Below are 24,614 nucleotides of genomic sequence, written 5' to 3' on the forward strand. Positions count from 1 at the left end.
CAAAGGAGATAATGGAGAGCCTTCGAGTGGCGAAATTAAAATATAAAATTAAAATGAGAGAAAGGAAACTAGAATATAAATCCAAAAATTGGCAAACAATGTTAGAAGTGATAAATACAAATAGTATAAGGTCGTTCTGACAATTGGTAAAAGAGGGCAAGGGGAAATCCGATGCTTGGTGGGTGAAGATGATTGGGTTACTCATCTGAGCAACCTATATAGGGGTAAATATTTGAGGAACACCTTGAAAGTAAAACCTGAGGAGCTAGAACAACTAAAGCAGCACTTTTCCTTTCAGAATATAAAAAAAAAAAATTCAATCTTTACAGTTAACTAAAGCTGCAGGGCCAATCAATCAATCAAACAATTTGTATAGTGGCGCTACTCACCCGGAGGGTCTCAAGGCGCTTGGGGGGGGGGGGGAGCTACTGCTCGAACAGCCAGGTCTTGAGTTGCTTCCTGAAGGAGAGGTGGTCTTGGGTAAGACGGAGGTGGATGGGGAGGGAGTTCCAGGTCTTGGCTGCCAGGTAGGAGAAGGATCTTCCTCCCATGGTGGCTCTTCGGATGCGTGGAACGACGGCGAGGGCATGGCTGGTCGATCGTAGTTGGCGGGTTGACGTGTAGAAGGTCAGGCGGTTGTTGAGTTACCTGGGGCCTAGGTCGTGGAGGGCTTTGTGTGCGTGGGTGAGGAGGTGGAACGTGATTCTTTTGCTGACGGGGAGCCAGTGCAGGTCTTTCAGGTGTCCAGAGATGTGGCTGTGGCGGGGGATGTCCAGGATGAGTCGTGCGGAGGCGTTCTGGATGCGTCGGAGTCTTTTCTGCAGTCTGGCTGTGGTTCCGGTGTAGAGGGTGTTTCCGTAGTCCAGTCGGCTGGTGACAAGTGCCTGGGTGACCGTCTTCCTGGTTTCGGTGGGGATCCATCGGAAGATCTTTCGGAGCATGCGTAGGATGTTGAAACATGAAGACGAGACGGCGTTGACTTGTCTGGTCATTGACAGGGAGGAGTCCAGGATGAAGCCCAGGTTGCATGCGTGGTCCGTTGATTTGGGTGCGCTGCCTAGGGCCGGGGGCCACCAGGAGTCGTCCCAGGCAGATGGTGATGATCCAAGGATGAGGACTTCCGTCTTGTCTGAGTTCAGTTTCAGGCGGCTGTTCTTCATCCACTCGGCTACTTCTTTCATCCCTTTGTGCAGGTTGGTTCTGGCGGTGGCGGGGTCGTTGGTGAGGGAGAGGATCAGCTGGGTGTCGTCAGCGTAGGAGATGATGTTGAGGCTGTGTTGGCGTGCGATGGCTGCGAGGGGGCTCATCTACACGTTGAAGAGGGTGGGGCTGAGTGATGATCCTTGTGGTACGCCGCAGATGACTTCGGTGGCCTCCGATCTAAATGGGGGATGGCGGACTCTCTGGGTTCGTCCGGCAAGGAACGAGATCATCCACTCCAGTGCCTTCTCTTGGATTCCGACGTTGCTGAGGCGTTGTACTAGGGTGCGGTGGCAGACCGGATCGAACGCTGCGGAGAGGTCCAGGAGGATGAGGGCTGCTGTTTCCCTGTTGTCGAGCAGGGTTCGGATGTAGTCGGTGGCTGCGATGAGGGCGGTCTTGGTGCTGTGATTGGCTCGGAAGCCGGACTGTGAGTGGTCGAGGGATCCGTTCGTCTTGAGGAAGGCGGCCAGCTGTCTGTTGACTGTCTTCTCAATGACTTTGGCAGGAAACGGGAGAAGCGAGATGGGGCGGTAGTTCTTGAGGTCGGTGGGGTCTGCTGATGGTTTCTTCAGGAGGGCGCTGAGTTCGGCATGTTTCCAGCTCTCCGGGAAGGTGGCGGTGTTGAAGGAGCAGTTGATGATGTCTCGGAGTTGGGGTACGATGACGGAGTCGGCCTAGTTGAAGACGTGGTGAGGGCATGGGTCGGTTGGTGATCCGGAGTCAATGGTGTTCATCGTGTGGATGATATCTTCGGTGTTGACTGGGGTCCAGTCGCAGAGGGTGGTGGTGTGGGGCGTCAGTTCTGTGGTGGGGTGCGTGGTAGGTTCGTCGAAGCTGTTGTGTATGTCTGCGATCTTGCTGTGGAAGAACGTGGCGAGTGAGTCGCAGAGGTCTTGTGAGGGAGTGACGTCGTTGTTTCCGGCGCTAGGGTTGGAGACCTCTTTGACGATGCTGAAGAGCTCCTTGCTGTTGTGTGCGTTGTTGTCTAGCCATTCCTTGAATGCTGTCTTCTTGGTGGTGTGGATCAGCTGGGGGTGTTTGCGGGTGGCGTACTTGAGGGCGGTCATGTTGTCTGTGGACGGGTTCTTTCGCCAGGCTTTCTCAAGGGTGCGGCAGTTCTTCTTGGAGTTCTTGAGGTCGTCGTTGAACCACGGGGCTTTCTTGTTTCCGGGCCTGTTGGGATGGGTTTTCAGTGGTGCGAGGTCGTCGGCGCAGTTGGTGATCCACTGTGCGAGGTTGAGGGCTGCTTGGTTGGGGTCCGTTGATCTGGCGGGAGGGTTCTGGTTCAGTGATGTGGTGAGCTGGTCGGTGGTGATCTTGTTCCACCTCCTACGGGGAACCTGTTGCGGGTGGTGGTGAGTCGTGGTCTTTCTGAAGCTGAAGTGGACACAGCTGTGGTCTGTCCAGTGGAGTCCGGTTGAGTGGCTCAAGGAGATGTGCTTGCTCGAGGAGAAGATTGGGTCGAGCGTGTGTCCGGCATAGTGGGTGGGGGTGTTCACCAGTTGCTTGAGTCCGAGGTTGGCGAGTTTGACCAGTAGGGTGGTGGTGTTGTCGTTGTTGTTCTCCAGGTGGAAGTTGAGGTCCCGTAGGAGGATGTAGTCAGCGGAGGGGAGGGCGTGTGGGCTGATGAAGTCTGCGATGTCTTCGCTGAATTGTGTTCGGGGTCCTGGGGGTCTGTAGATGAGGGTGCCTCTGAGTGTGGTCTTGGGGTCTGTGTGTATCTGGAAGTGGAGATGTTCGGCAGCTGTGAGGGTGTCTTCGGAGTTGGTCGAGATGCGGATGGTGTTCTTGTGGACGATGGCAATGCCTCCTCCTGTCTGGTTGACGCGGTCCCTCCGGGTGATCTTGTATCCGTCCGAGATGGCTATGGCGATGTCGGGTGCTGAGGAGGCGTTTATCCAGGTCTCCGTCAGGAAGGCGACGTCCGGGGATGTGGTGTCGAGCAGGTTCCAAAGTTCCACGGCGTGTCTGTGGACGGAGCGGGTGTTGAGCAGGATGCACTTCAGGTGGTTGCGGTTGGCGCTTGGCTTGGCGGGTGCGGGTGGGTTGCAGGTCTGGATGCAGGCGAACTTGCAGGATTGGCAGGTGAAGGGTCCGTGGGTGCGTCCTGGGGTGGCTTGGTGGCAGCCGGGGAGGCGTCCGTTGTTGAGTCCTCTCAGGGTGGCGGCGTTGTACGTCCGGCGGGTGGGATGGCATCTGCAGGGACAAGGGGGTCTGGCGCTGGGTGCGGTCCAGGCGGGACGGGCGCAGACGGGCTTGCCTTTGGCGCGCCTTCGGTGCGTGAACGCTGCGCCTACGTGTGTACTCTGCCATAAATGGAGAGTGGACGGGGCGGAGCAAGGGAGGAGCAGCTGGGAGGCGGGAGCAGGGTGGCGAGGTGGGAGGGGAGCGATGCGAGGTGAGGCTGAAGGAACGGGGGTGGGGCCGCGGGGGAGCAGCGGCAGGGAGCGGGGAGCGGGGTGGATCAGCGGGAGGACGGAGAGACCAGAGAAACAATCAGGGGCACAGCAGTGACAAACAGGGGGCAGGCAAACAGTCAGGGGCACAACAGCGGGAGAAAAAGGGGCACAACAGTGACAATCAGGGCACAACAGTGGGAGAAACAGAGTACTGGCACAAATACAGTCACAATCCAACAGAGTACTGGCACAAACACAATTACAATCCAACAAAAACAAAACAGTTACTGGCAGTGGCGGCGGCAAACGGGGACTGGGCACACGCAGGTGGGCCACGCGGCGGGTGGAGCGACCGGCACTGACCAGGTCAGGTCAGGTCACAGCTCCCTGCCTCGCGGACCCCACCTCAAGTACTGAGTGGGAGGGAGGAGCAGCTGGGAGGCGGGAGCAGGGTGGCGAGTGGGGAGGGGAGCGATGCGAGGTGAGGCTGAAGGAACGGGGGTGGGGCCGCGGGGGAGCAGCGGCAGGGAGCAGGGACGGGGTGGATCAGCGGGAGGACGGAGAGACCAGAGAAACAATCAGGGGCACAGCAGTGACAAACAGGGGGCAGGCAAACAGTCAGGGGTACAACAGCGGGAGAAAAACGGCGATGGAGCGGACAAACCAGTCAGGGGCACAACAGTGACAATCAGGGCACAACAGCGGGAGAAACAGAGTACTGGCACAAATACAGTTACAATCCAACAGAGTACTGGCACAAATACAATTACAATCCAACAAAAACAAAACAGTTACTGGCAGTGGCAGCAGTGGCGGCGGCAAACGGGGACTGGGCACACACAGGTGGGCCACGCGGCGGGTGGAGCGACCAGCACTGACCAGGCCAGACAATCTTTCGGCTATTATTTTGAAAAATAACACAGATTGGTGGGCCAGCTTCTTAAAAACAACTTTCCAACAAATTCTTGCGGTTGGGGCTTTCCTAGAAAGTTGGAAGGGAGCAATTATGAGACCAGTTTATAAAAAGGATTATGCTATGTTGCCCCAGAACTATCGCCTCATAAGTTTACTGGATGTGGGGGAGAAGGTCTTCTCCAAAATATTGCTAGGGGTAGTGAAAGCCTGAGCAGAACAGCAAGACCTGATACCCATAGAACAAGGGGGATTTAAAGAAGAGCACTCAACCATTGACCACTGCCTTAGTTTATGGGCATTGGCAAGAAAGACAATAGAAGTGCGTGGGAGCTTGTTCTGCTGTTTTGTTGATTTCCGAGCCGCATTTGATTTGGTAGATCGTAAAACATTGTGGAGTATGTTGATAAAGCTCGGAATCAACAAAGCAGTTCTTTCATTAATCCAGGATATGCACTCTAAGAATTGGGCTAGAGTAATCCTGGACGATCTTGGGACATTATCTAAGAAGATTCCGATAATGAACGGCCTGAGACCGGGCTGCTTTTTAGCCCCTTTGTTATTTTCCCTGTTTTTATCTGACCTACCAACCACATTGAGTAAAGCGGGAGGTTTAAGCCCTAAGATGGGGGAACCCATATTTCATGTCTGCTATACGCGGATGATTTAGTGATAACACACATGACTGAGTTAGGCTTACAAAACAAATTGGATACCTTTTTAGAATACTGCAACAAGAAAAGCCTCACGGTTAATCTGGAAAAGACCAAAATAATGGTATTTGGTAAAAGAAAAAGTTCCTTCTACTGGAGACTGGGGGAGGTCAAAATTGGAATAGTAGATAAATACAAATATTTGGGCATGTGGTTTGATAGTAGATTAAATTGGAAAGACCACATACAGTCCTTAAAAGCGAGGTCCCTTTCCACGGTCTGGGGCCTCAAACAATTTAAACAGAAGTATGGAGGCCCTTCACTGCAACCAATACTCTCAGCTGTTACTGCATCGGTCTAACCACAATTTTTATATGGTGTTGAGGTTTTATTCATGGGGGGTAAATCAGATTGGAATCAAGAAGAGGGAAAATGTGTGAAGCAACTTCTTGCCCTCCCATCTTCAACTATGTTACAGGCTGTGCGAGTAGAATGTCATCTCACAGCCTGGAACTATCGGGGCATGCAAGCGACATTTAATTTTTGGAATAGACTGAAGGGAGAAGGCCCCCACAAAATAGCATATCTTTGCAAGAAAGAAATAGAGACCAGTGACTTTACCTGGGCGGTTCAAGCAAGGAATACACTAGATAAGCTATGTGTTAAACTTACTCTAGGAGCAAGACCACTGGAAATCAATGCAGCAGATCTCTAAGCGGGAGTTACGGGCCATAGTTGATGTGAAGTCACGAGAAGAAGACCTATGCTACTTGAAGAGTAAATCTTCAGTTCGGTTTCTGATAAATGGATGAGTCAATGATGATATTTTCCCCTATATAGAAGCTATGCCTAATCCAAAGGTTAGAAATGCAATATTGAAATTTAGAGTCGGTCTGAACCCAAGTAACATTAATGGGAAGATAAGATCACTTATGTCAAATGACCAAGGATTGTGCTCTTGTTGCCTAAAAGTAAAATGCAGTAGCGAACATATATTGCTGGATTGTTTGCGCTTTTTAAAAGAAAGGAAAATATTTTTTTAACCTATTTTTATTGTTTATAAAATTTTTAGTAGAGACCGAGCACTTAGTTTAATGATAAATATGAGATTGTTAGACGTGGCATGTGCAATAGGAAGATTTTCAATTGCTATACAGGAATCAATGAATGAAATGGCATAAGTTGAAAAGAACATATGGTGAAAATTCAATCTTAACTATGATCAGGGGACTTTGCAAGATTTTGTACAAATGTATAGCTAAGGTATAACGCAAACCCTTGCTGCTTTGGTTATGATTTAAGAGCCCTCATATAGGAGCCTTTTATGATATGTCTTAGTAGGCCTTCATCGTGTAGTATACTGTTTTATGGGAAAATTGTTGGGTTAAATTAAGTTTTAAATGTTTGTAAAGTGCTAAATGTGGAGTTGCATAGGGATCTATACTTTCTCCCTTATTTAATCTTTATTGGGTTCCTCAGGCATTTCTTATCCGATCTTTTAGCTTTACCTTTTTCATTTACGTAGGTCAGGTCTCGAAAAATCATTAAAATGTTACTGGACCTGCAGGTCTAGTAACTTGAATAATCTACTCGACCTAACTGTAATGTACTTGACCTATAAACTGGAATCATTATGTCATCCTGGGCAAAGATTTTGTTTTGCAGAGCCACCTGTTTCTTCATTGTCACATATGAGAGCACCTTCTAATATGTGAGTTCAGCATCCTGCTGTACAAAAAACATATTTGGTTTGATGTAACGGACTAAATGTATGCTCCATGTATAATAAAAGTATACCCCACATATAGGTTACACATGACCCCTGACTTGCCTCTTAATTCGCTAATAGCATTGCCATCAGGGCAGAGGCAGGAATGTGTCTCAGTTCTTCTGTAAAAACTCACTTTTAATAAATAAATTACTAAAGCATGAAGTGGTACACTGTCATTTACAGACAGCACATTTTCAACTGCAATGGCCAAAAACATTCCCACAAACATGCAGTTTTATTTCTAAAACTATATAGTGTATGAACAATAATCTGTTGAAACTGGATGTCAGCAAGCATATTTTCCATCTGTGCATCACCAAGTAAAGTGTTCCAATTTGTATTTGTCCCATTAAAATATAATTTTTCATCACACAGAATTTCAGAACAAGGGCTTTCATAACTACTGAAATGCATTTTGAAATGTTTGTTCAGCTCACTTTTTTTTGCAATTTAAATGTGTGTTAGAATAAAACATGACATCCTACAGCCTTTCATTTCACACTTTTTGTACAGCACGTTTGTCAGACAGTTTACTTTACAAAATCCTCAAACTTTGTAGTCAGAGAAAGAAAAGTAATTGAAGATGTAAACTGTTTTTTTACCTCTGTCTCCGAACACAGAATAAATGTGACTAGATAAAAACACATTTTAAAGGCATCTGTATTGCCCCTTCACTTTGTGAGTGAACAGAACACCTGTTTGTCAGCTCACCAAAAGGCCACCTTGATAAAAAACTGACTTACTATAACGAGTGGGTGAGTAGATTTATCCCTGCTCAGCCTGTTTAAGCTGAAGGAAATATGAATGTCTGTGTTGACCTGTTATATCACATGTCTGCATCAAATCAATGTATGGATGAATACTCGCTAGCTAAAATTAAATGGGGGAAGACCAAGATACTTCTGCCGTATGGGTCCACCCAGGTTTTAGATCTTCCTTTCTAGCTGTCGTGTCTAGGCGACATAACCACACCCCTCTCCTGCATGAGAAATCTAGCCGAAAAATTTGACACCCTCTTACAGTCCCTGATCAGATTAATGCAGTGGCCAGTTCTTGCTATTGTCAACTTTGAGTACTAAAACGTATTATGTACATATGTTCTTTCCATTACAAAATCATGATTTTGTTTTTTTTATTGATACATGCCCAACACACAGTGCATTTGACAAGTGCTGTGGCCCCGAAATTTCTGCCCTGTATTTTGTTAAGAAATCAACATACAAATTGGTTTTGTAGAATAATCAACAATGTGTTCTTTCCTATTCAAACCACCTACCCTTCCCTTGATCCCAGAAAGCGACTGTTTGCTTAGCTATTGCTTAATTTACTTTTTCTCACCCTACGCCCTAGCTGTGTACTAGTAATTGTTATGTGGACGGTGCTGAGTAACACCCTGCTCATTTACAATCCTCTAGATATTTGCCATTTACTCCACATTTTTCCCACTTCTGTGGGCAGCCCCTGCTTGAGTATATAGTTTTCTCCGCTAACCTGCACCAGTTGAGGTCAGACTTCCAGTCCACTATTTTTGGTGGGGTCGCCACCCCCCCACCATCTTGCAACATTTCGCTTTGCCACCTCTACCGCAAGGGATAGCAAGATTTTCGTGTATCGAAGCCATTCTTCCTCTCTGGTGATTTGTAGTAGGAACCATTTGGGCACCAATCGGACCGGCTGACCCACTATCCTAGCTATAACCCTTCCAATCCCCTGCCAATATACTTGTATGATTGGACAGTCCCATAGTATGTGATAAAAGGTCCCTTCTTGGCCACATCCCCTCTGACATTGGCTTGTCCTTGAGTGACCTATTTGATGTAACATTGTTTTGGCATAGTATGTCCGGTGTAGTATTTGTATTTGTATCAATCTGAACAAAATCATGATTTTATCTCTGTGAGCTTGGACTATTGCAATGCATAATATCTGCATCTCTCTGATAACATTATTAAAAACATGTAATTGATGCAGCGCTCAGCTGCCAGACCAGCTCTGAACTTTAAAATGGCCGACTCTCTCTCCTCTGCATTGGTCAGACTTCCTTGGCTGCCAGTAGTGCAGCAGATTCTTTTAAAGTCACTCTGCTTGGTGCATAAAGCCCTGTTTGGCCATCTGATTTCAGTCTTGACCCATAAATTGTAGTTTTGTTGGGCTAGACAACTACTACAGACCTAATTCCTTTCCACACACATAAAACCAACATAGGTAGGGCTTTTTCAGTAGCTTGTGCCCAACAGTGGATTTCTCTACCAATACATTTAAAGCCATGAAAACATGGCTGTTACCATGTTAAATCTAGGTCAGTCCAGGCTTGGCTGCTGGCTTCCGTATGGATTTTCTATCTGACCTCTGCCTAAAAGCCAGTGTCAAGTTACCGGTTTGTGATAGCATGCTCTAGAACTACCCTTAAACAAAATAAAAAATGTCTATGTTAATTAAGTTCTAGAATCTGCAGGTATCCACAAAATTCATACCACCCAGCATTATTACACTGCTAACGAAAACATCATCCCAGTTCTATGTCTGAGCCTATTGCCCATGATAGGAATAGAAGACAACTGTGACCATATCAAGTCAGTGTGCTCTTTGCAAGGTTCCTGGCTTGGTTCATTCCTGACAATGGTGATGGTTATAGGATTCATGCAAGTCAACTACCCTGGGATCTCTTGGGTGTTTAGTTTTCAGAAATGGTTTGGTTTAGTAGGTTCCCGTGTGTGACTGTAGATCCTGGGCCCAAATGCTGCATCTACCAACAGCGCCAAATGGATCAATTTTCATGGCAAAAATCTGATATCACCACATATCATTTTGAGGCCTCTTGTGTCACGGATCATAAGCCCAACCACTCAAGAGAGGTACTGTTTTTACAGAGCGAAGTGTGGGAATACACTTGTTTGGATTTCTCTCTGTTTTGGCTTCTAAAGGTAAGCCAATGTGCAAAAAAGAACACATTTTGCCAAATGCCTCCTGAATAACAAGATAGTATGGCTAACTTCAGATTCGGAGTTAAATAACCACTATTACTTATTTGAGTATCTTGGCATTTTTAATTCAGTTCAGTTTGCCAGATAAATTGCTACATGGTCGGTACACAACAAAATATCATTTTAAGCTCCAGCTTAGTTGGCCCTAATGCTTTTGGATAACCAGCAAATACCATATATCCAAGCAAAATAAGGTTCTAAAGTACGTAACTGTATACTAGTTTTGTAAATTGCCCTTTGGAACAAAAAATTACAGATGAAAACGTTGAGATTCATTTCTACTTTTCCTACATATTTTCATTATTCTTTGACTTAAACCATTCGTTTTTTAGGGATAAGATGAGCAATGTACACAAATGACCCCATGTTGAATTTGGAATTGTATCTACTTTTCAGCAATGTAGGTAGAAACCACACAAATTGGAAACATCGACTTGCACTTGGAAAAATGCAAAAAACGTGGATCATTTTTTTTACAACTCTGTGAAAGCTGGAAAGATGGTGATCTTATCACAACAAACCATTTCTTAATGCCATTATTTATTTTAAAAAATATGCTTTCTTGCACACCACTTTTGTCAATTCAAAATAATTGCTACTTGTTGGCTACGCTTTTTGGCTCTCTCCAGGGGAATGTACAATCCCATAGTACATTTAGAATCCCTTACTTGTAGGGAAAAAGGATGCAAATTTGGCCTGGATTTCTTTTGTGGAAAACGTTACGAAGGCTTAAATGCAAGGTGCATCAAACTTCAAAAAAGGGCTCAGCACTTCGGCAGGGAAAGCCTTAGCAGTGAAGCACTGGTGTAACAATAACCCCCGCAACCCGTGTGGTGCGGGGGGTGTGGCGAACTCCAGGGGTTTCTCTACTTCACTGTGCACATGTGGGCCTGAGAGCTCATGACTGGGTCCGAAGTGTGGGGGTCCCCTCCATGTACTTTGCAGGGGGTGGGGGGGGCCTCGAATTTCATTACGCCACTGCAGTGAGGTAGGTAATTTCAGCATGCTACCACTCTTCACTCCGATCCTTCTAACCCAAGAGTCATCAATTCCCTAAAGCTAAACGGCGACAAGACTGAGGACTTGGTCTTTGGGAAAGACCAAGATGTTTGGTCGAGCGAGTGGTGGCCTTCATCTCTTGGCACCTGCCCCACTCCCTCCCAATCAGCCAGAAATCTCGGCGTGGTCTTTGACACCTCACTCTCTATGACGCTCCAAGTAAATAGGACCGTGGCCACATGCTGGGGTGTTATCAGGATTCTAAATAGGATCCGTAACTATCTTTCTCTCCAGGCTCGTAAGCAGATTGCAGTCGCTCTTGTTGGCTCCAGGCTCGATTATTGCAAGTCCCTGTATGTGGAGTCCAACAAGGGCCTTATCCATCGACTGCAAATCGTGCAGAATGCTGCAGCACGTTTTGTTCTGGCCCTTCCCTTGGCATCTTCAGCCACGACTGCTAGGAGAGATCTTCATTGGCTCCCTGTTCAGCATAGAGTCTTTTTTAAGATTCTATGTCTTACATACAGAGCTCTTGCGGCTGGCACCGACGATGCACTTGGGTCTCTGCTTACCCGCTATATCCCAACCAGATCTCTTCGATCTGCTGGGTTATTTCAACTGGTAGTGCCCCGCACAAGGCTAGCCAGATGGGGAGCGAGAGCTTTCCCTGTCGCCGCTCCTAAGCTCTGGAACTCTCTTCCAATTGAGGTCAAAACCCTTCCCTCAATTGATCTGTTCAAAAAGGCCCTTAAGACGTGGTACTTTACCAAAGCCTACCAATGAGAGAATGCTGGTTTGATTTGCGAGCTGTATTATTTGAATTAGGCGCCTTGACGCCCATTGGGCAAAGTTTGCGCATGACAAAACTCATTTCATTCATTCATTCATTCAAGAGTGTGTTGCAAGTTCTTGAGTGATGGGGAGATATTTTGGATTCAAACGATAAAACAGTGGGCCTTCCACTTTAAACTCTTTCCATCTCTTTTATTAGAATTGTGGTGCAGACCCTGCAACCACTTCTCTATTTTGCTCTGGACTACCTTTAATCTTACTTATGTATTTCTAATTAAGTCTTCAGGTCTCACACTTCCCACTGTAAGAACCACATCCTTTCTTCTTTTCTGAAGCGTATTTAACCCTGCAATGCTTTCATTGTATTTTTTGCAAACCTTGTATCGTTTCTTGCCCTCCACTCTGTGACCTCTGCTATGTGGAGTATCCGGTGTGTTGCATGCACCATAGTGGTGGTTCCAGACCGCCATATGAAATAGGAAGGCATGATGCGCATAGGCCCTACATATTTAATGCCTAGACAATGCTATCCCACTAGCTCTGGGTCAGTGCTGCTCATACTTGTCACCTGCAGTTGTTTTGAGGGCTGGACTCGTCTGGTTCAGTAGTCAATTGCACAGAGGTTGGTTCAAAGCCATCCAGAGTTTCATGTTTGAAAACTGTTCATGGAGAAGTGTGGCTCAATGGTTAGAGCGGCAGACCCTGATGCAGAGGTCTAGCCCGGGACCAGGGTTCAGTTCCCCAACTCGGCGGGTCTTGGGCTCAAAAATTCCACGGACCTGATAATTCTCGCCTCTGTGCCTATTCCAATCATGGAGTCCCACTCTGCAACTCTGGGCAATAGCTTGCTTAATCTCAACGCTAAGGATGCCTGGCCTCCACATTGGAGGTGCCCAGGAGTGGACACCTCACAGGGAAAGCCAGGATGGGTTCCACAGCGGTATTCGTACAAGCGCCTTGAGACCCTTGCGGGTGAGTAGTGCGCTAATAAAGTATCAATTTACATTTACATTTTATCAGTTGCGACAAAGTTGTACCTTTTTATCATTGAAGAAACGTTGATTGTGCATATTTTGGATGGTTTGAAGGCCTGCTTAAAGTTCTCTTTTTCTCTTCCAGGCATAACCGACCAGGGATTGTACAGAGTGGTGGGAGTCAGCTCCAAGGTCCAGAGGCTCCTCAGTTTGTTGATAGGTATGTGTTTGTTCATCACAGCAGATCAAGCTTTACTTTGCCTTGGTTGATGCCTATTTAAAAATATTTTGTTTGTTGATCTAGCCAAAGGGTTAAGTTTACTATCTGGTAACTTGATGAAAACGAGAAGCGTCTGCCTGCTCAAAGTTTCGAACTTTTGATGTTAGAGGTGATATCTTTGATTTCATGGTCGATGCTGTTTGAATTCATAAATTGGTGTAACTGTGACTTTTCTTCTCATGGGTGACATCTTCAGATTGCTCTCTGGCGTTGATAGGTTGCAAAATAGGGAATGCATGTGAGTTGTTTTATTTTCTTTCAATTAAAAAAGAAACTAGGGATCCATTTTGAAGGAGTAACTGAAATATAGAAAATGAATCAAATGCATTAATATCTACTCGCCTCTGACAGTTGCATCCTTCGACTCCTCTGCATGTCTCACAACATGATCTCCTGAACCTAAGCTTGGCTTCCTGGAGGCTCTGCTTCCATAGCCCGCAGCAGTGACCGGTAGGGCCTGACTTGGTTAGACAGGAGTCCCGGGGTGTTAACTCTCTCTCTTGCACCGAGTTTACAAACCTGCCGCTTGACAGCAGACGCCTGCCTTTCTCGGATTCATTGGTATTCCGAGGAGCGAGTCTGCTGTTTGCACCAGGCCGCTCTCCAGAACCAGGCATGCACCATCTGTGCTCATAACACAGTGTTCTTTGGCAGGGCCAGGCTAAAAGCAAACCAGAATGTGGGCGCATTTCATTATCCCAGACATTGTGTGATTGACAAGCAGGTTTCGCCTCATACTGTATGTACAGGCTGTAAGTTCAGGGCCACTTTCATGTTTGTTGTCGCGGTTACTTCAGGTGTGGCGATGCTCGTCTTGGCCCCGTTGACTTGACATATGTGTAGTAATTCCATAGCTCATATTGAACCCGTTGTTTCGTCAGTATAAAAATCGATACATGGGAACTAAAGATGTGCAAAAATGTGCAACTTTTCATATGAGTTTTGCATGAGGGGAATTAAACTACAGTAACTGTAAACAACAAATTACGGGAATTTTATGGACAAGCAACAATTGTATTACCATAAAGGTCGTCATAGGAATGGTTTAAAGGGCATATCTGTGCCTTCAGTTTGGAGATTTTGTACTGTGAGGTCACATTAGTTCACTCTTACCCTTAAGTCCCCCTCGAGTCACCCTGTCCCCATCCAGCAAGATGCTGTAATAATTGATTTCCCTGCGGCCCCACCACCTAGGATGTCAGCCCAGAGCCTGCTCTCCTCAAGTGCCCGCACCATGGCTACTGGAGCCAGTTTAGAGCACAGCGCCTACCTGAATTGACTAAAAGAAAACACAGGATTTGGCAGAACTACACAGAAGAATGCATCATACCTCTCAATGTTTGTTTTTTATTTACTTTTTTTACATAGACGTCTTCCCGTGTTGGCTGGTTTCTAAGGGCTGTACAAAGTATAACGATGTGAATAGAAAAATGCACTTTCATTTAAGAGCAAATGGGTAAGAACTGTGTGTAGTGTGTGCCTGACTGACTAGGTTTGTTGAAGAGCAGTGTCTATTTATCCACCGCGTGTATGTGCATGCTTTATCTTCTAGGGGAGGTTATTTTGCAGTAGCTGCTGTTTTATTTCCTCCTATAACATAACATACAAACAGACTGAGCGCTCTATTTTTAGGGTCGATGCTTTTCTTCCTTCTCTGCCTCTGCAACTTTCTTCTGTCTCAGCGCCGGGCTACTCTTTCGAGTCGCTGCGCGCTTTATAAAACCTCCTATAACATAACATATTGAGGCTACTTTGGGTTGGTTTTAAATGCGAATTTGATAATTACGCACTTATATAGCGCACGACTACCCGGAGGCATCTCGGCGCTTGTACGAATACCGCCGAGGTACCCTTCCTGGCCTTTCCCTGTGAGGAGCCCACTCCTGGGCACCCCCAAGGTGAAGTCAGGCATCCTCAGCGTTTTTGGGGTCGTTGTAGAGATTAAGCAAGCTATTGCCCAGAGGTGCAGAGTGGGGCTCATGATCAGAATAGGCACCGAGGCGAGAATTATCAGGTCTGAGGAAATTGGGCCCAAGACCGGCCAAGGCGGGAATTGAACCCTGGTCCCGGCCAGACTACTGAACCAGGGTCTGCCGCTCTAACCATTGACGAACACATGGGGGATCTTTTCTGATCCCACTCCAGCTGCACAGCCATCTCTGCTGCCAAATAAGTCCAATAAACCAATTGTATATATATATATTCTCCATTTTTTTCATTTTTAAACTCGATTAGCTTCCTCTTTCTCCATTTTTCATCGATTTATTATACTCATACAGTATAATAAAACAATGAAAAATGGAGAAAGAGGAAGCTAATCGAGTTTAAAAATGAAAAAAATGGAGAATATATATATATACAATTGGTTTATTGGACTTATTTGGCAGCAGAGATGGCTGTGCAGCTGGAGTGGGATCAGAAAAGATCCCCCATGTGTTCGTTTGATTTTGCAAGCGCAAGTGGGCGGAGCGCGGATCCAGCGATGCACGCCTATAAGAGTATGGAACAGTAAAGCATGGTTTAAAACGCTCTAACCATTGAGCCACACTTCTCTACAATTTGGCATCTACAGAAAGCAGCTTTCCTTGAATGCTTTGAGCAGCACGTTGATACACGTTGGGGGACCAGATTTCTGTTTCCTAGACTTGGCTGTCTTTTCTCAGGCAACTACCCTGTTTTTTTAAAAAAAGTGTGACTGGTAAATGTGTTTTTATCTAGGAGCTTATAACCAATGACTTATGTTTTGATACTCCAGTGGTCTTTAAACCTTTTTTTTTTTTTCAGTTCAGATATATTTTATTAACAGTCATAAAATTCACTTATACAAATTAAAGATATCAATGCAAAGAGAAAATATACAATAAAATAAATAAAAGAGACATTCCAAAGGAAATAAACTACAGACAGAACCGGCAATAATAAAATGTGCAACAATTGTTGATGTCTTTAAACCTTTTAATGCTGCCCCATCCCATGTAAAAACGTTTCAATGCCTCCCCCACAAGGACAAAGATATTTGCTTATAATTATTTGATAAAACTTGCATCTCCGAGCATATTTAGCAATTCAAACATTGCAGTTATACTCAGTTATGCCTTTTATAATGCAATCAAATACATGCGTGATAATATGCGAGTGGCGGCCTGAACTCACTAAAAGTTTAGAAGTAATCAGAACCTGATCCTTTATCATAAATGGGCAGAGGGGCTTTAAAAAATATTTGGAACCCTCCATTCCCCCTCACTTTGACACCTATTCCTAGCCAGAATATGAGTGAAAAAATAAATCACTGATGGCCCATTACAGAGTGACCCACTGCCATGCTGGCACTAAAAACAGTCCTTCTGATCAGGTTGTTTGTCTTTTTCCTTGGGACGTAATAAATACTCCTTTTGCCCATGTTCTGGCACCCTCCATCCATTTCGTCTCTCCCCCCCCCCCCACCCCCCATTAACCCCAGCCCACCAAGATCAGTGAAGGACCCAGTTTGAAGGCCTCTGCACTACTGAATGGTGCTTGCTGTCTCTGATGTCAAAGAAAATGTCTGGAGATTCTGAGAGAATGAGGTGCGTTTTTAAAGAGTACTTAGGCACTGATATCCAAGTATTTGGTTAAAGAGTAACACTGGAAGGGCTGTTTCTCAGAGAGGGGCCGGGCTGATTTACCACATTTGTAGTTTGTATTATAGATGTACAGCTGTTTTAACATATTGTCATTGTATTTGTCTCAGAGAGAAACAGAAGTTACTTGGCCCCAATTGTAACAACTACTATCTGTACCTTCTGGTGTCCTGGGGCCCCCATTCTGCAGTCTCCCAAACTTAGAACCAAGTACCCCTTTTAGCATTTGACTCTGAGGACAGCGTGTAAGAACTCTGCAACATAACACAAACACCACCCAATAAATCCACAATCCGGTTCAAACATACATCTCAGACTGGAGTTCAATTTTCTTTCCCCCTATCTCAATGTAATGAGATACTTTTTAGTAGCAAGGTTTAGACTGAAATCCTCCTCAGCTGGCTCCCTGGAAGCAATTTTGTGGGACTCAGTACAATATGATTGGAGTGTAGCTACTCCATGGTTAACTTATATTAGGGACTCAATTGCTATACTGAGACTTCAGAATGCATGGGTTAAAACTACCTCAACTTAAGACTTTTTAATGAAGTGGCTAAACAATCATTGTAAGTGCTTTTGCATTGTTTAGTGGTCTGAAGGCTGCAAAATACCTTTAATAGTCTTATGCAGCCTTCTCACTTCTACCTTGTACAATTTACTCAAGGAAATTTATGAGGCCGGCTCTTTTAAGATTACTTTATGTTGTTGTTTCCTATTTGGAATATTAGAACAACCTGGCCCACTGGGGCCTCTTTATCCACTAATTGTAGGCTGTGTAAGAAACACAAAGAACGTTTTATTTATTTATTTTTTAAATGTCCACTCCTCAGCTGCGCTTGCAAAAATATGTTGAGATCTTTGTTAAATAAATATAACTTTAGAAATGGTCAGAATCAGTACGCTTTAAGTGGCCGAGATGTTATCATGCAATGAACAAAAGAAGGTGCCAGTGCTGATATTAATGATATTCGTGCAACAAATGACCAAAACAGAACTTGAAAAAATCAAGGACGGGAGTAACTACTTAATAGTTTTTTATTTTAGCATTATTTGGAAAAAAGAAGGCTTATATATTTTCTCATTTTTTACAAGAGGACATATTTACAAAAGGACACAGGAAACTCAAGGAAGTGATTATTATTCATCAATCATACAGTATTCCAGGCATATCACAGACATTCAAAACACATTCACACCACTCAGGGACGGGGACTGTGTGAGACATAAACTACAATCTAAAAATATGTACGCTATATACTACAAGATAAGCAAGATATATACTACAAGGTAAGCAAAACAACAGGCCACAGTCTGCGGACACAGTTTCACAAAAAATGAAAGAACAGTTAGTTTTTTACTGTACAATCCTAAATAGATCTACAAACAAAACTTTTTTTGCTAGGAAAACTTGGTATTGTACTAGCGACTAAGAGGGAACAACTGGAAGCTCTTGTCGCTCTCGCAGACACCATGTGGCAAGGGCCTACGCTTTTCGAATCCCGCTGGTTTTCCTGGGATTCTCTTCAGGGCCTTATGTAGTATCTAAATGGCAAAAAAAAGAATAAAACAAAGAAGAAAGGCATATTAAGGACAAAAAATTGCAGGGAAGAGTTTTTTTGGTAAAGACCACACATCAGCAAGCTTGAACAGAGTGAAATCCCATAACTCTCATATCTTACCGGTGGAAGAAAATCCGACTCAGAGAGGGAGGGAGGGAGGGAGAACTTCAATTGTCTTTTATCTATAGATGCAAAGGTATATGTTGTAATTAAGCCTGCTGGGGTTTTAGAGAAAGGGAGTTTTTTGAAAAACACATCTAAAAGCCTACTTGCCTGGTGTATATACTGTGTAGGCCTTCGTCTTAAAAACTGAAGCACAATGGGAACACAGGATAAAACGGAGCGAAGCACAAGGTTTCTACCTGTTAGGAGAATGAAGCCCTTTAGACTCAGCTCTTACTCGTTATCTAGTGAACGGAGTCAGCGTTTAAAATCATGCTTACCGGTGGAACGTAGTTGCTGTGGCTCCAGGCGGCGAACTGGTTTTAATAGTTTGTAGTGTTGTTCTACAAAGTAGAAAAAGCGAGGGTTATTAAGGCGCATAGTCTAGCGCATTTAATGTGGAGCAACTGGTGAATCACTGTTACCTAAGCTGGTCTGGAAGTATCCAGCTGGCCGATTTAATAATGCCTTGGCGATGCAGTTAGTCTACAATCTAAAGGAAAAAACAACGGAGTCGGTTGGTGAAAGATCAATCAACCAAGCCATTATACAACGTGGCCGCTAAGTGATTGTGCTTACCGCTATGTTTAACAAGCGTGCGATAAGGCAAATAGTCCGAAACTCAGTTAGCCGATGCCTGGAAGAATAGGAGGTGGCATAAGTACGGGCACATTAGTTTGCCATATAACTAAGAAAAAATGTAAGCAATAACGCTTACCGCCTAGTTCGTGCACAGACGCTTTACCAAATTAGTGCCAACACGCTGAGAGGACTTGATTTAAGTTCACGCTGGAATAAAATAAGCGATAGTTTAGAAGACAGATGGAAGGAACGGCAAGCGATGGAGCGGTTGGGGGGTTTTAACTTACTTGTTTAGCCTTCCGGCAGCCGCCGGTCCGCTGGCGTTGCAGTCGGCACTAATCTCTAGCGCATGTGTGTAGCAGACCCGAAGTTACTGCTTTCTGAAATATATAGGGTTAGAAGGCGCGCTTTGAAAGCTGGTGCAAAAGCCCGGACTGGAGTCAAGAGCAATGCGTGTGGGAGACTAAAAGGTCACGAAAGGCCAAACATAGAAATATGCAAGGAATTCGGCAAGGCATGTAGCGGAATACGCTATCAACGCATACAACGCGATGGATGTATACAAAGATTTAGGCAAGGCATTTAGTGAGACACGCAAACGGCGCGTTCAACGCAGAGCCAACAACGAGGAGGCGAAACTTAACTCCTTAAACAGTGTCACTACAGATCTATCACCCAACTTGGTAAAATAACCTTGTAATCGCTACATATGCGAGTTCATACGTCAAGAATAAGACATGGGGAGGCTTGCATAGGGGGGCAGGGCCCCATGCATCACTACTTGCATTGAACCTGTCATGTTTCCTATAGTGATCTTAATATAACAATTGGTTGCACAAACCCTTGGTGCTCCTGTTTGCCTGGAGACGGACTCAACAGGTGGAATTTCTGCAGTTAGGAGAGTGTTCTCACAGTTTAAAAATTTCGCTCAGTTCATTAAGACCGGACGTGGTCGTGTCAAATTTGACAATAAGGTAGGCCTCTCTTTTGGACAATTGTAAGTTCATGTCACCTCCACGGAGATCCTTTTCAATACGTGATATCACCGTCCATCTGAGATCACTGATCTTATGCTGCATTTGTGTCCAATGTTGCACCAATGGTGCGTTTTCAACTTTATGTCTCAGTCTCGATTTATGTTGAGAGATGCGTTGCCGTTATCATGAGCAGCAACGTGGTAAAGTTTGCTGGCATTTGCCTAAAGTAATAGAGAATCTTTGATGTATTATGAATTCATTTTGTCTTTTTTGTTATTTACATTTCTTTGGTGGAAGTTGTGCTTCATATATACTTCTTCGTTTGTGTTCTCCTCCCTGTGACTAATATGGTAGTTTAGCTTCAGTATTACAGACAAGAATATGTTAGTACTTATCAATATAATGTCAATGCCTTTTCTTTTAAAAGGAAAATCACTTTAATAAACTGAAAACGAAATCCTCCACATACAATTATGAGCACATACACACTGGCAGGAGAAAATACAAGTGAGAACACTCTCAAACGGCCTCACAAACTGTAGGGGGTGCACACCAACCTAGAATGCAGACTAAACACCCTATGCCAGAGGAAACTTTAATGGTTTGCCCTAACCTCTAAAAACACAATAGCCTCATATGAGCCTCAAACAACACTGTCTTATGCATTATTTAAAAAAAACAGACCTATTTGCTTTGTTAAAAGATGGCACCATATATTCAGTGATAAAGATTAGACCAGTGCTTCCCAAACTTTTTAGAACCACGGCCCAATTTCTAGAACAGCAAACCTTTGTGACCCACCTAGCTTTAATGGACATGAGGCAGATGTTTTTTTTATGTAACTAAAGCATTGTTTGGTAGTACACTGTCATTTACAGACAGCTCGTTTTTTATTGAAATGGCCAGTAGGTTTGCACAGACATACAATGTTAGACCTGGTAGCCTTGGCGTGGTTCCCCCATAACGTTTTTGCCTTTAGACCTCCTGTTTTGCTCACCTCGTTTTTGCTGGCCTTAGGACACTGCATACTTTACAACTGCTAGGCAGTGTTAAAGTGCTTGTGCTCTCTCCTTAAAACATGATAACATTGACTTATATCTCATTAGCATATTTAATTCACTAATACGTCCCTAATAAGGAGGCACTATCTGTGCCCAGGGCCTCTAAAGTAAATGTTGCTAGTTGGCCTGCAGCACTGATTGTGCCACCCACATTTAAGTAACACTTTTAAAGATGTCTAAGGCCTGCTATTGCAGCCTGTTTGTGCAGTTTCAAACTGCCATTTTGACCTGGCAAAAGCAGCCTTTTGCATGCCCAAACCTTCCTTTTGAATACATATGTCACCCCTGGGGTACACCCTGGCCAACTCAGAGGGCAGGATACAGTGTATTAAAAAAAAGTGGACATGTACTTTTAAGTTTTACATGCCCTGGTACTGCAAAGTCTTTCCCTCCCATAGTAGAAAGGCATTGGAGTTACCTTATTACATTTAATAAGCTGTAATTTCCAAATGGGAGCAGGTAAGTAGTTCATGTTTGGAGTCTTTAGAAATTGTAGTGAAAAATCTTAACTTATGGTGAAGTTGGATTTTAAATTCCAAGTTTGAAAATGCCACCTTTTGAAAGTTCGCATTTTCCTGCCTTAGCCATTTGGAGCCTGCATCCTGCCTCTGGGTTACATGACTGGGTGTAGTCAACAGTGTACTTTGTGTTTTCCTCCTAGACAGCCACAAACAATAGGGACCTTAACTGTGCCTGGATAAGTCATCTCTGGCAGAATGGGAGGCAAGAGCTGGGCCCAGACCCACTTACACTTGAAGAGGTTGTGTCCTGCCTCCTCACAAAAGGCTGCACGCCCCCCCTGTAGTTAGTCTGGAACGAGGAACTTCAACAAAGGCCTGCCTCTAGAAGCTTCCCCCTTCTTCAAAGACACAACTGGGCGTAAATATTAGACCTCGGATACTAACTCTTCACTACACTTCTGGACCTGTGGATACTCTGCCAGGAAGAAAATCTGCTGTGCTGCTGAAAGGACTACCACTCTGCTGGACTGCTGCTCTGAAGGACTGCTGCCCTCCTGCCTGGTTGAGAAGTACTGGACCTGCAGGACCCCAAAGTGACCCATGAGTAGGCTCTCAGGGGTAGAAGGCTCACACAACATCGAACCAGCACTTGGACTCTACCATCTACGAGTCTACCCTGCCAAGTGGTGCCAAACCTGTCCTGAACCCTTGGAAGTGGGCCAACAGGGCTCTGCCAGCCTCTCTGGATGAAGCAGAATAGACGCATATCCTCTGCTGCGCAGCCCAACCCTGAGCAGAACCAAAACATCACCGCTGCTGTGTGGATCGGTACTGTGGGAAAGACTCACCCATTGCCTCATCAGACTCTCTGCTGCATGACGCATTCTCAGCGCAGGCCCTCGCATCCCTTGTTGATGTCAGCCTCGACTACAGATTCCTCATCGCAGCCTTGCAGTTCCTCTGAACCGATGCACCGCTTTGGCTGCGCAATGCATCCTCGGCACAGAACCTTGCAACGCTCCGCAAACTAGGATTTGAGATACCCTGAATCCAGCCTGCGCTTCATTTCAGTTGGTCTGAACTTGTTACTTTGTCCCTTTCTGACACGACTAGATATCCACAGATAGTGCTTCTTGGCTTTATTTTCGCTGAAATATCTAAAATTACTTATCTCCGGTTCTACTGATTTTTGTCGTTTTGATTTTGTTTAATGTATTAAAATTCACTCTACTTTTCTAACTTGGCGTGGGTTCGTTTTTGGTTGGTATGTTAACTTTATTACTGCTTGAAGTGCTGCACAAATACGTTATGCATTGCCCCTCGAGATTAAGCCTGACTGCTCTCTGCCAAGCTACCAGAGGTTTGAACACAGGTTGATTTAGGGTTGGGTTTTGCCTCACCCTGACAAGGATTATGGTTGCTCCTTGTCCAAGTCACAAACCCCATTCAACCAGCAATACAATTACGCACATTGGTGATCAGGGGTGAGGATTAGGACTTGTGTTCGTGCAGTGCCACACATTGATTTTGTGTACACTACCATTCGATACCTGAGGCCAATTTAAGTTTTAAATTCTCCCTGAAAGGCCGTTTATTCTTTCCAAATCCATTCTATTCTACCTGACTGTTGGTGGCTGTGGCTTCACCTGCAAAGATGGAATTTCAACTCCTCAATCTGGAGAGCTACACTGCGGTGGAGCTGAAGGAGATTTGCATGGAGGGGGGACAGCCCTCCAAAAGGAACACCAATTAGGAAGGGCTCAAAAAGGCTCTGAGAGCAGGGTTTGAGGACCATTAGTTGCTGGTCACCGTAGAGGGCTCGGAGGGAGAGGGTGATGTGGGGACTTGGATGCCAGCCCTGCCATGCAGCTGTCACCTGAGGAGGATGACTTGAAACCCACGCTAGAACTCCGTCGGAGCTGAGAGCAGCGTGTCTTCTCAAGGTCTGTCCCAGGAGGAGCTGGTTGACACAAAAGCTGAAAGGGAGTTTGGGCTGCAGATGGCCCAGCTATACATGGAAGAAAAGAAACTGGCCATGCATGAAATGAAACTGGCCATGAAGGCAGATGAAAGACAAAGTGGCTCACGAGAGGAGCCCCAGAGAGCTGGACTTAAGGATTAGGCAAGCAGAGACCAGCCATCTTGGTGGCAGTATGCCTGCATTGTCCTCTTGAGACAAGAGGGTCCATATTCCCACAGGTCTGTTGTCTGAATGTGTTGTGGGTGACACCGGCATTTGGTTTGAAGCTTATGAGGTGGCTATGTAGATGCAGAGTATCCCTTAGGAGGACTGGAGGGCTAGCCTCTGGAAGCACATCCTTAGTGAGAGGAGGGACGCCTTACAGGTGGTAGATGAGAACAGGATGGGGTATCCCCCTATAAAGGAAAGCCTAGTCAGAAAGTATGGCCTTACCTCTGAGAAGTACAGGCAGACCTTCAGAGACAACCAAAACGCATTCCCAGCAGTCCTTTTTTATGTCCTCATATCACCAGGCAAAGTCTAACAGGAAACAAGGTGGGGGGAGCTGGGAGCGAGCACAATCCTTATGTGTTGAATTTGCCAAGTCTTGATGTGGCGTGTGATGCGACCCGGGCCACTTTGGCCACTGTGGTGTAATCATAGGAATGTATTTACCTTTTGAGGATTTGACATGTTTCCCAGCTTAAGGAACGGGCCCATATGGCATCCTTCCTTCTACTAGAAGAACCATCACCATCCAGTCTACACGTGCATTCTACAACATTTAAAAAGGACGTAGGAGAGTGTAGCTTTTAGCCAGTTCTTGCAGATCTACATTCTGGTGAGAAGCATTGAGTAAAATAACAGACTCTTCTGGAAGTGGTAAAGGACATTTTGTGATGGCATATCCGAGCCAAATAAGATAAGAGTGGGGCTTATCTGTATTATAACAGACAGCACTTCTGATATAATAGTACTCACAGTATCCCAAAAGACAGAGAGGGGCAGGATACAAACATATGCTCGTCATTGGCCTTGAGACAGCCACACTTTTTACAACAGGGGACCTGATTTTTGCAAACCTCACGATCTTCTAGGCGGCCTAATAAATCCTGTGAAGCATGTAGAAATGGTTTCCCGTTAATGTGGCAGATTTAACAGTACTATTGTACGGGTTCGGTTACAGGAGAGGTGGAAGGGAGCGAGTCTGACACCTGGAGTAGAGATTTTAAAGAAAGCTTAATTTTTAGATAAGCTTTTCGTCT

General features: G+C 45.2%; 1 protein-coding gene across 3 annotated transcripts in view; it reads left to right on the top strand.

Moving 5' to 3' along the window:
* Positions 1 to 24,614, top strand: part of ARHGAP10 (Rho GTPase activating protein 10) — a 1,108,509-nt gene that overhangs the window by 615,212 nt on the left and 468,683 nt on the right. For all 3 annotated transcript variants that reach the window (XM_086962271.1, XM_086962272.1, XM_086962274.1), the window contains exon 14: positions 12,833 to 12,907. In XM_086962271.1, coding sequence (XP_086818397.1) covers positions 12,833 to 12,907 — 75 coding nt within the window. The remainder of the gene's footprint in view (positions 1 to 12,832; positions 12,908 to 24,614) is intronic.

Source organism: Lissotriton vulgaris, chromosome 3_1 (assembly GCF_964263255.1).
Source record: "Lissotriton vulgaris chromosome 3_1, aLisVul1.2, whole genome shotgun sequence".
In the NCBI taxonomy this organism is placed as follows: Eukaryota; Metazoa; Chordata; class Amphibia; order Caudata; family Salamandridae; genus Lissotriton; species Lissotriton vulgaris.